Source organism: Xyrauchen texanus, chromosome 39 (assembly GCF_025860055.1).
Source record: "Xyrauchen texanus isolate HMW12.3.18 chromosome 39, RBS_HiC_50CHRs, whole genome shotgun sequence".
NCBI lineage: Eukaryota > Metazoa > Chordata > Actinopteri > Cypriniformes > Catostomidae > Xyrauchen > Xyrauchen texanus.
The window spans coordinates 32,132,972-32,145,155 of NC_068314.1; the positions used below are offsets into that span (position 1 = coordinate 32,132,972).

A 12,184-nucleotide genomic window follows, 5' to 3' on the forward strand; every position below is an offset into this window, starting at 1 on the left:
GTGTATCTGAATCCATGTATAATCCAACCCGATCTCATGAAAATTCGTACCTAATTTACGAGTTGTCTATTTCGTATGGTCACGCACTATGTTGTATGCATAAACTCGTACGACTTCATCACATGCAAATTCCCAGATGTCTAATGCGGAAGTAAGGGCAAGTTCAGCGCACAAGGCGTTAAGGACATACTTATTAATATTATGCCCTTACCCAAACCACTTTTCTGAATTTAACCAATCAGTAGAGGATGATAGAAAGCTGTTGTGTGTGATAGAAGCAAGTCATTTTCGCCTATTAGATGTCCAGCGACGTCATTGGCTGTAGTGAAAGTCGTAGGAGTTCAAACGAGTGCAGTCGCAACGAATTAACCACATTTAGAAAAGTCGTACGAATCCTGACAATTTCGCCGTGAGAGTGTTTTGGTATAATCACACATAACATTAATTGTCAAGGTTAGCAAATCTGGCCAGTGCATGTCATCAGTATTTAACAATAAAGAAAACTTAATGAACCCAGTATTTCTTACATTTATATCAGTTCATTATCTTCAGGGTCCATTTACTTGACCAACTGAATTTCAAAACTAATGAATTATCTCTTGATTTTTAAAGGGAAGCTGTGGGCACCTGTATTGACACTCCATCAACATTGAAGACAAAATGTGCAACTAAGTATTTTGTTGGCTGAAAAAAAAAAGTGTTAACACTATAGCTCTGTGGTGCTTTCAAAGCATTGCTTTGTTTTTTCGAGTATCCGACCAGCCCGACACAACAGTATTGCCTTAACCAATGGCATGAGTTTGGGGTGGGTCTATCTGTTTAGTGCATTTGGGAGAGCTGTTTGAAAACGGATCGTTATTTTAGCAATTCTGGTCATAAATTTTGGTCACTACATTTGTAATTCTGTTATGTTAGTGGGAAGAAATGACATGCTCCATGTTAAAAGGGCAGAGGTGTAAAGTAATTGTAAAGGGAGTCAATGGAAAGGAGGAGGCGAGAACCGGATTGTCAATATAAATAATAGTTTAATATAAAACTTAAACAAAAGACAAACACACACACACACACACACACACAACGGACATGCCCGTAAATGATCTCTCTCTCCCGCACGATCCTCTGCAGTCGACCTTTATTCCTCACAGAGGCTTAATTAGCCTAAAACGGGACCGGGTGTGTAGGATCACGACCCGGCCCCCTGATTTTATTTTTATCTATCAACATGATTGGCGAGGGAGAGTCTCGTGACTCTCGTCAAATCTGGTGCCAACTGTTATGGATCTGGAGAATACCTCAAGAACAGTTCAACACATGAACATCACAGCAGCACCTGAAAGGGCTTTTCGCAATGAAAAAGGCCAATTGCATGATCGTGTCATGTGAGTTTAACTTGCTCAAGCCAGATATCAGCATTAATCCTGCATCTAAATTGAAGAAACATATTGAGGTAAATTTCAAATTTCTGCTAACTAGACTCTGTGTGTCTATAATGTAGCCTGTAATTTAACTATCTATCACTGAGATTATTGGGCTGATGTGAGAGATTAATGCAATGTTTTCAATAGGGCTGGGAAATAACATTATCTAGATGTTTATCGAAAAATATAAATTTCCTCGATCAAACTTTTGAGTAGTTTTCTATATTTAGCCTATGTTTAACATCTAGAACAGGGGTGTTCATTACATCAATAGCAAAACAACCACTGGTTGGTTATAAAAGATTGACTTTTTATTTCCTGACATCTGTAGCTGCGTGCAGTTTGATTAACAGGTGGCTGCCAGCTAATGTTTGAGCGCTAATGCGGATTCTCGCCTAAATGATCAAATACACTTTATAATGCCCGTCTGGGTAAGGATTTAATGTAAATGCAGTCGTTTATGTCTTAAACAGTGGGACAAAAACCATATTTGCATGAGAATGTTGGACTTTAAGTGTACATATAACCGAATTGATCACTGTCTAGTAGGCTATTAATCAAACAATCCACTTTTGGCCGAATATCTTGAGAAGCTGTAGAAGTATTCATGTAACAGTGATTTAAAAAAAATATATATTTAAAAAAAATATTGTTAATTTTTTAATAATACTGACCCCTGATGTGGAGTGTTAATTGGAATTTACCAGGAAAGTAGAGATAACATAATTTATAATTATGATTAGCCTTAATAAAGATAGTAAAGTATCAACATTTGCAGAGCAATACTTTCAACCAGTCACAAATTTCAGACAATTGTGCATCATGCATTAGAATGAGAACACAACTATTTCTTGGCTTAAAAGATACAATAACTAAATCAATGTTGAACACTGTATCTCAAAAGGAGGACAATGTAGCCCCCCATGTGCTACTTAAAGAAATAATTCACACAAAAATGAAAATTCTCTTATTTACTCACCCTCATGCCATCTGTCTATGACTTTCTTTCTTCAGGACACAAATTAAGATTTTTAGAAGAATATCTCAGCTCTGTAGGTCCATTCAATGTAAGTGAAGGGGTGCAAAACTTTTTACGCTCTACAAAACACATAAAAGCAGCATAAAAGTGGTTTAATTTATGACTTCAGAATTGATATGACAGGTGTGGGTGAGAAACAGGTCAATATTTAAGTCTATTTTGCTATAAATTCCTCTCTCTGCCCAGTAGATGGCGATATGCATGAAGAATGTAAATCCCCAAAAACACAAGAAGAAATTTAAAGAGGAGATTGACTGAGCAGAGAGGAGAATTAATAGTATAAAAGGAATTAAATATTGATCTGTTTCTCACCACATCTATCACATCGCTTCTGAAGACATGGATTAAACCACTGGAGGCACATGGGTTAGACTACTATTATGCTGATATATGTGATTTGTGGAGCTTCAATATTTTAGCACTGATTCACTTTCATTGTATGGACCAAAAGAGCAGAGATAATCTTTTAAAAATCTTAATTTGTGTTCTGCAGAATAAAGAAAGTCATACACATCCAGGATGGTATGAGGGTGAGTAAACGATGAGAGAATTTTCATTTTTGGGTGAATTATTCCTTTTTAAGCATGATGTAGCCCCCCGTACCAAACAACATTTCCCATGTCTGCTCTACCTCCTCTATTGTGCAGGACATGACATGCCAAGTGATCCTGCTTATTTAGCTTTTTTTTTTTTGCATTTCTTGCATTGTTTGAACATGTTTTATGGACAACAATAATGCTCTGTCGGCATTAAGGGAAATTTAGACCCTAAATTTTAATGTAATTGTTTCATACATTACGATTTAAAATGGTGATCAGTATATTGAAAATAACTTTTTAATATTTTAATTTCTGTTATCATGTCTCCGTTTTATTTTTTGGAATCAGATTTATATAGTGTTTATCATAGATAAGTGTTGCATTTAAGAAGTTGGCATACAGTGTTCATTATAATGGGGCATATGTTTTGCAACTCGGTACACAATACTCACTACTCATGAGTACTTTTAAATGAGCTACTCGTTTACTCTTACTTGAGTAGTTTTTAGGACAGCTACTTTTACTCTACTCACACTGCATTTTTGGGAAGTAACAGTACTTCTACTTGAGTATGATTTTTCAGTACTCTTTCCACCCCTGTAAAAGGAATATTTCAAAAAAGAAAATTCTGTCATTTACTCACCCTCAAATTATTCCAAAGCCTTTTTACTTGCTTTCCTCAGTCCCCTCTCACTATCAGTGCATCTTTTTTCATTGCATCTTTTTTCCATACAAGTGAATGGTGACTGAGACTGCCATTCTGCCTAACATCTCCTTTTGTGTTCCATGAAAGAATGAACAGCAATCAGGTTTGGAACAACATGAGGGTGAGCAAATGATGACAGAATCTTCATTTTTGGGTGAACCAGCTTTTTAAGTTTTTTGTTCTTTTCGTTGTCTTGTTTCATAATTCCATTGACCCACGAATATGAGCTAGTGGAGGACTCATATTTCTGGTGTGTGTTCCATTTGATTACAGACTAAATTCTACTTTCCTATAGAACTCAAATTGGATTTCATGTCTCTGTCACCATTGCTTTGTATTAAAAATATTTGACACCTTTTCTGATGTGAGGACTGCCTCCCCCCACCCCCACCTAAAAAAAATGTTTTACAAATTTGTTCGAAACTACATTAGCCATGTGGAGATAAACTGCAGAACTGACTTTGTTTAATCTAATGGCAGTACATCAGACCACTCAATCTGCTATCTGTGCACACACACTGTTGCTATTGGGGGATGGCACCTGTGTCACTTATGCCTTCTCTCAGTGTGGACGGGAAGTTAATTAACTGCCTGTGGGACTGGCGAGGTCCTTTGACAAGCAGAGTTATACACGTTCTGTTCCACAGGTTTTATAGTGATGAATTAGCTTTTCCGCCCCCCTCCAATCACCCTCGACTCCCTCTCTCATCATCAACTTTGTCCTTTGTGTAAACTAAGCAACAGCAAAGCTACCGAGGAGCTATCGCTCCCTACAGCCACCATGTCACATAATGGCATCAACCTTTCAGCAGCTAATGAAATGCAGTAGGCCTTTAAAAGACAGCTGGGGAGTGAGTTAACTTCTGCTTGTTTTCACCCGCAGCATGTCTGCGCATGTGTGCAATTGTTTTCATAGGCACTGCTGATTAGAACTGTGAAGATGGAGGTCATGTCTAGTCGATTTTATTTCAAAGTCCATTACAGAAAACATTAAATATGCACAGACAAGCAATCGATAATAGACGAATTGAGAGTAATGGATGACGACGACATTAACCCTTATCATTTAGTCACCCTCAACCAGTATGACTAACAAAAGGATATGTTAGGGAGAATCTTAGGGACAGTCTCAGCCACCATTCACTGCATTGTATGAAAAAAAGCATGCAATACAAATGTATGTGCGGATATACGTAAGTACCTACTATATCTGTCACAGGTTTGGAACGACATGAGGGTGAGAAAACGATAAGACACTTTTCATTTTTGGGTGCACTATCCCTTTAAACGGGACAGTGTCACATCCCTGCCCAATAGGTGGTGATATGCATGAAGATTGTGAATCACAAAAACACAAGAAGTGATCTGTTTCTCACCTACACCTATCATGTAATTTCTGAAGACATTGATTTAACATCTGCAGTTATATGGATTACTTTTATGCTGAATTATGTGATTTTTGGAGCTTCAAAATGTTGGCACCCATTCACTAGCATTGTAAGGACCAAAAGAGCTTAGAAATACTTCATTTAAGCTCAGCAGATGAAAGAAAGTCATACACATCTGGGATGACATAAGGGTGAGTAAATGATGACAGAATTACAATTTTTGGATGAACTATTCCTTTAAGAACCAAATGAGCTCTATAATCTGAAGAGCACAAAACATTCATCTTTTTTCACAAATAATGTTGCGCTATTAATGAGGAAAGCAAGTGATAAACTGATTTTTTATTTATAAGAGATGTTTCTGTGCATTTTCTTTCAATCATGCCATGCGATTCATACAATCATGATTGAGAAAGGGAGAAGAGTGTTACAGTCTGGCACACTGTACATTCAGATGCACATTTGGCATGTGTAAATAATGAATAAGAGTTTTGGTATTCACGGCGAACGGATAATCGAGTGTCAACTATCTGCGTGCATCCCTAATCGTAACCAGCAATCTCTCAAATGAAACTATATTTCACACCATAAGTGCATTGAGGTGAATTTGGATAGCCTGGTAGCATTACAAAGTGTGTTTAAGAACCAAAGTAGCATGTTTTTTAAAGTTTCAGATGGTTTATTGTGTGGGAGAGGAACCGAGAGCATGGATCTACTGATCTGCTGTCTATTATCAGCTTTCAGTGAAGCATGCTGGCTTGACTGTTGCTGAAATTCATCCTCCTGTGGCGACAAGTTGAGACATTATTTAGACAAACCACACAGACTGGGTTGACAACAGACCCACTGCTGAGCAGAAAAGACATACTCCACTACTCAAACTGCAAAACTTTACTTTTTAAGACTTCTGAGAGACAGCCGACACCCTCTTCAGAGATTATGACTCGTATTTTGCATTACACAGTGACTACAAAGAACATACTTCAGAAAATTGCACTGATTGTGTATCCAATGCCCCAAGAGTGAAAGAGCTCAATTTATTTTCTTTGAGAAATGTGTGTGGCAAAGTTGAGATGTAAATACGGTGAGTGAACAGAAACATATGGTCCTGATATATCAAGGGTAGATGTGTGAGTCGAGGAATTAAGATCAAAGCAGTATGGATACGAATGCAGGCCCAGTGGATTTGAAAGGGGCTACCTTCTGCTCTACCCAGTAAGCATACTAATTATGAGAGTTCCACACTCGCTTTAATGGATACGCAAAAATCCCTTATGCTGAGAGAACCAGAGGGTGGAGACTAAACAGTTGGACAAAATAAAGAGTATTGTACAGTATACTTCCAAATAAAACAGCAATAGTAATAGTACTATGGTAGTATGCTGTTCGCTGAATGTAGAATACCGATCCAAGCGCACATTTCTTGGTAAAAAAATATGCAGACATTCAGTTGTCTGTTTACGTGTGACTACTAATAGCATAACTATGTACTAGGTATTATGTTATTCCGAACATAATTTAAGTCATGCAAAACAAAGCTTTCTTTACTTTTTAGATGCGTATTATGTCTAGTCCAAATTTACAATGACCTGAATCTCGAAGCATTTTTCAGATGGCAAACATCACTATCGATCTGATGGTATCTGAGTGCAGTCTTGATTACTAATATGAGGGGGGTGCAATTAAGAACTGCTCGTTAAAGTTCAGAGGCTGTAATTTGCATGCTAATACACATCAAATTCTAGAATCTTCTTTTATTGTGTCTAAAATCAACAATGGCCTTTAGATGTAATTGCATTCTTTACACAGAATGTTAATTACCTTGTTAGCTAATAATGAACTGTTGAAGTGCAGCAAAAACATTAATATTTATAGACAGGTTTGGAGACACAGCTAGCAAGAAAGTCTTAACTTGTGTCTCTACAATTGTACATGGGGCTCTCATCAATACCCATTTCCTTAGTGCTTCATCAATTTCCGAAGCATGTCTATTTCGCTGGTGCTCAATGGCTTTCACACATCATTAAGATGGTTACTTTATTCATGCATTATATTCATGTTGTTTAACTAGAGGGGAACCGGCTCCCACAGTGAGTCTGGTTTCTCCCAAGGTTATTTTTCTCCATTAACCAACATCTTATGGAGTTTTGAGTTCCTTGCCACAGTCACATTTAGCTTGCTCTCAGGAGTTCTAAATACAATTATTATTAAATTTTTATACACAATTTATAATCATATTTAATCAAACTACACAATGAGCCCTCTAAGTCTTTATAGATATTGCATAATTTTCTGTAAAGCTGCTTTGAAACAAAATGTTTTATGAAAAGTGCTGTACAAATAAAATATATTTCCATATACTGCCATGCGCTCCTCCTCGTCACAATGATATTAGCATCATATTAGCAACAGCATTTCATTGGAGCAAAACGTGTAGTGCTGCTAGTGCAAGATAAGTCATTAGTATTTTGTTCTGTTTTCCCAGAGAAAAAAGATTGTATATTTAATGTGTATACCTGCTAAAGGTTAATTGACAACTTTTAGTAGTACACTAGAATAGAGATGACATCAAAGCTAACAAACATGGACTAGCAATCACAAAACTCCCAATCTGATTTTCATGGCGTCTTTAAAACACACTTTCATCCACATACATCCCACATTTTCATCTAGGCAAAATGAACAAGTTGGCTGAGAAAGTCCTCGCTAGTCTTAACGTTTTGTTTTCATATCCATGCCTACACACATGCTGCTTAAACACTTCAATGTTCTTTCATTTTGCCTTTCCTGTATGGCTAAATCCAAGTCTGATTGAGAGATCCCTCAATGCTCCACCCAACTGTTTGAGCACAAGATCCCATGGGATGACCAACGTTATTTGTAGTTGCGCTCTGAGCCTGACGTGTTATCTTGATCCTTGGTCAACGGCAGTTAATGTACAGGGACATATTGAGCACTAATGTTTATCAGAACCTGTCATAACTACAGCTAATTAAAAATCATCAAACAATGCTAAACAACAGAGCTAATTACAGCACACAGAATCACAATCCTCCACGGACAACAGGCATGCATGAATTTCTGGACGAGCAATAATAGAGAGGCAGTGGTGGCTCAGCGGTTAAGGCTCTGGGTTACTGACCAGAAGGTCTTGGGTTCAAGCCCCTTGAGAAACGCCCTTGACCCTATCTGTGCATGGGCGCCGTATCATGGCTGACCCTGCACTCTGACTGCAGCTTAGCTGGGACATGTGAAAAAAAAAAAAACAATTTCACTCTATATATACAAAACGTGTACAACTCTTCTGGATATGGAATGCTTTCTTTGCTCTAATCAATATTTAACATTCAGAAATATACACTGGTGGCCAAAAATTTGGAATAATGGACAGATTTGACTCTAATGGAAAGAAATCTGTACTTTTATTCTCCAAAGTGGCATTCAACTGATCACAATGTATAGTGAGGACATTAATAACTTGAAAAATTACTAACACAATTCGAAAAAAATAAAATATATAATAAATTCAAAAAAAAAATTAAACTATTCAAAGAGTTCTCATCTAAAAATCTTCCACATGCAGCAATGACAGCATTGCAGATCCTTGGCATTCTAGCTGTCCGGATACTCAGGTGACATTTCACCCCACACTTCCTGTAGCACTTGCCATAGATGTGGCTGTCTTGTCGGGCACTTCTCACGCACCTTACAGTCTAGCTGATCCCACAAAAGCTTAATGGGGTTAAGATCCATAACACTCTTTTCCAATTATCTGCTGTAACCTTTTCTTTTTGTTTTTCTGTTTCAAAAGTGGCTTTTTCTTTGCAATTCTTCCCATAAGGCTGCACCCCTGAGTCTTCTCTTTACTGTTGTACATGAAACTGGTGTTGAGCGGGTAGAATTCAATGAAGCTGTCAGCGGAGGACATGTGAGGTGTCCATTTCTCAAACTAGAGACTCCGATGTACTTATCCTCTTGTTAGTTGTACATCTGGCCTTCCAAATCTCTTTCTGTCCTTGTTAGAGCCAGTTGCCCTTTGTCTTTAAACATTTACATTTTTGTAAGACGCTTTTATCCAAAGCGACTTACAGTGCAATTATTACAGGGACAATCCCCCCGGAGCAACCTGGAGTTAAGTGCCTTGCTCAAGGACACAATGGTGGTGGCTGTGGGGTTAGAACCAGTGACCATCTGATTAACAGCCCTGTGCTTTAGCCACTACGCCACCACCACTTTAAAGACTGTAGTGTACACATTTGTATGAAATCTTCAGTTTTTTGGCAATTTCAAGCATTGTATAGCCTTCATTCCTCAAAACAATGATTGACGGATGAGTTTCTAGAGAAAGTTGTTTCTTTTTTTTGCCATTTTTGCCCTAATATTGACCTTAAAACATGTCAGTCTATTGCACACTGTGGCAACTCAAAAACAAACATAAAGACAATGTTAAGCTTAATTCAATGAACCAAAAGCTTTCAACTGTGTTTGATATAATGGCAAGTGATTTTCTAGTACCAAATTAGCAATTTAGCGTGATTACTCAAGGATAAGGTGTTGGATTGATGGCTGCTGGAAATGGGGCCTGTCTAGAATTGAAACTGTTTTTTTACATCAGTAATGTTCTGACTATATTTTGTGATCAGTTGAATGCCACTTTGGTGACAGTACCAATTTCATTCCGAAACAGAAAATCTGTACATTATTCCAAACTTTTGGCAGCCAGTGTACCTCAGGTGGTTAACGGTACCCTAACTGTCAGGTAAACAGTAGCATTTCCTAAAAAGGTTGCTTGGTTTCTATTATTGTTACACTGAGTAGCCCCACCCACAGTGGAATCTCATTGGTCCACAATCTCAATCCACATACTCTACCAGTAAAAAAGTTTGGACACTCAGAGAAGTAGTTCAGTCATCAAAACTAAGAAATGAAAAATGGAGTATGGAGTTGGGCTTAATATATCTTAGATTTTAGCTTCTTGAAGGTAGCAACCCTTTGCCTAGAGGTTTTGATATGTATTCTAGATGCTTGTTGGTTTCTTTCCTCTCACTATCCAGTCCAACTAATTAATTTAAAATACGTATATAAATAGATAAAATATTAATTTAGTAAAGAAATTCATCTGTAGGCAGTCAAGCATTTGAGCATTAGCCTTTAGACAAAAAGGTTTTTCAGATCAAGGGAAAGATAAAGTAAGTCAAGTGTGTTTAAACTTTTTGTCTGATAGTGTTACGGTACTGACAACATCAGATATATCCTGATTTGCCAGGCTGATGTTGTGGTGAATTTGACGACAACAGATTGAAAGTTTTACTGCTGAAATCGGTCTATGTTTAACAAAATTCAGACAAATGCCCCCAGTGGCCAAAGCTGGAAGTGTTCTTGAATATATGGACACGTGTGAGCTCCAGTTTCCTGGGCCAAAAGCGAATTGTATTTAGGCCTAGTTGATGTAATACATTCAACTGGAATTCATATTTTATTAACCATACACCCTAACCCAAATCCCAACCCTAAACCTAACCGTCAGTGGGTTAAAAAATGAAGAAAAATGCAACCTCTGAATCACACTAACCATTGATTATGTGAACGCTATTACTACCTAACATTCCATGGGACCAGAATCCACATCTCTGATCAGTAGCAGCACAATTTCAATTAAAAAATAAAAAACAAAGGGAAGAAAAATCTAATAGTGGCTCCAGACATTTACCAATCCTGTCACTAAGTTATGAACCCAAGTGAACAGAAACTGATTAATGTAGTGTTTACAGAAAAATAGTGTTATTCAAATGTCATACTATTAAGCCTATCCATCCGAATTGCCATGGAAAAACCCTTCACCATTTGACATGACACACAGACAGCGACACAGAATCTTGCTAGTCCACAGCGGGAGGAATCTACGTTTCTCTTAATTTTCCATCTGAGTGCACCCTAAGACACAGGAGGTCTGCTTCGAATCCTCCACAGAGGCGAGGAATAGCAAAGCCACAAAGAAAAAGAGCATTCCAGCACTGCTACAGCCTGAACACAGCAGACATATATATTAAATGAACATGGATGTGTTTTTTGAGTAATCAGCCATATTCCGCTTTATTGGGAGCACGGCTATTTGCATAACCTGACACCAATCCAATAAGTGTGGAGAATAAGACAGCTAGTGCATGCAACTGCTTTGAGATGTTAGCAGCTTAAAGGGACGGATCACCTAAAAATTCTGTCATCATTTACTCACAACACAAAAGGAGATGTTCAGCAGAATGTCAGTCACAGTTCACTCTCTTTGTGAGGAAAATGAATACATTCTACCTAATATCTCCTTATGTGTTACAGAAAAGAAAGAAATTCATATGGGCTTGGTACAACATGAGGGTGAATACATGATGGCAGAATTTTCATTTTTCATTTTTGGCTTTAAGCAAGTGAAAACGAAAGCCTTCCATTTACCCAAGAGATGCAGTCTTCCGTTTGTGACAGGGGTAACTTCTTCGACACAGCGGAACAATAAAGTTGCCAGGGTTATCTGTGAAGTCGAGGGGCAAAGATGTGTGCCGTCTTCAAAGGGAAAAGAAAGAGAGAGACATGTTTATAAGAGGGTTCTTCCTCAGAAGCTCTGGCATGCTTATAAACAGAGTTCACAATCAAGTATAGACAAACATGATATGGCCAAAAGTATGTGGACACCTAATCAACATACCCATAGTTATCAATCCATTGACAATTAAAAGTTCCTGCACACTGCTGCTGCTTGCGAATATACAACTGAATTAGTACAACATTTCTGTCATGCAATCTTCATAGCGTAAATCCATTGACATTAACAGGGAGTTGGCCCACCCTTTGTTGCTACAACAGCTTCCAATATTCTGGGAAGGTTTTCAACTAGATGGTACTGATTTAAGATGCCATGCCATATTCCCTATTTAGAGGGGGGTGTCCAAATACTTTTGGCCATGTAGTGTAGTTTAAAATGCACTGAAAATGAAATGTACTGAACTGGATGATGGTTTGAATTGAGTATACAGTGGTTATCCATCCCTGAGATGAAGCCATGCAGAACAATGCAAGCTTTTTAAATAGTTTCAAATCTTTGT

The 12,184-nt window shown here is 37.8% G+C and overlaps 1 protein-coding gene across 2 annotated transcripts in view; it reads right to left on the bottom strand.

Annotated features, from left to right (window-relative positions):
* LOC127632608 (IQ motif and SEC7 domain-containing protein 1-like) overlaps positions 1-12,184 on the bottom strand; it is a 243,058-nt gene that overhangs the window by 137,467 nt on the left and 93,407 nt on the right. Inside the window, exon 3 of one of the 2 annotated variants that reach the window (XM_052111294.1) lies at positions 11,538-11,645. The exons of the other annotated variant lie outside the window; for it this stretch is intronic. Coding sequence (XP_051967254.1) covers positions 11,538-11,645 — 108 coding nt within the window. The remainder of the gene's footprint in view (positions 1-11,537; positions 11,646-12,184) is intronic. 2 annotated transcript variants of the gene reach the window in all.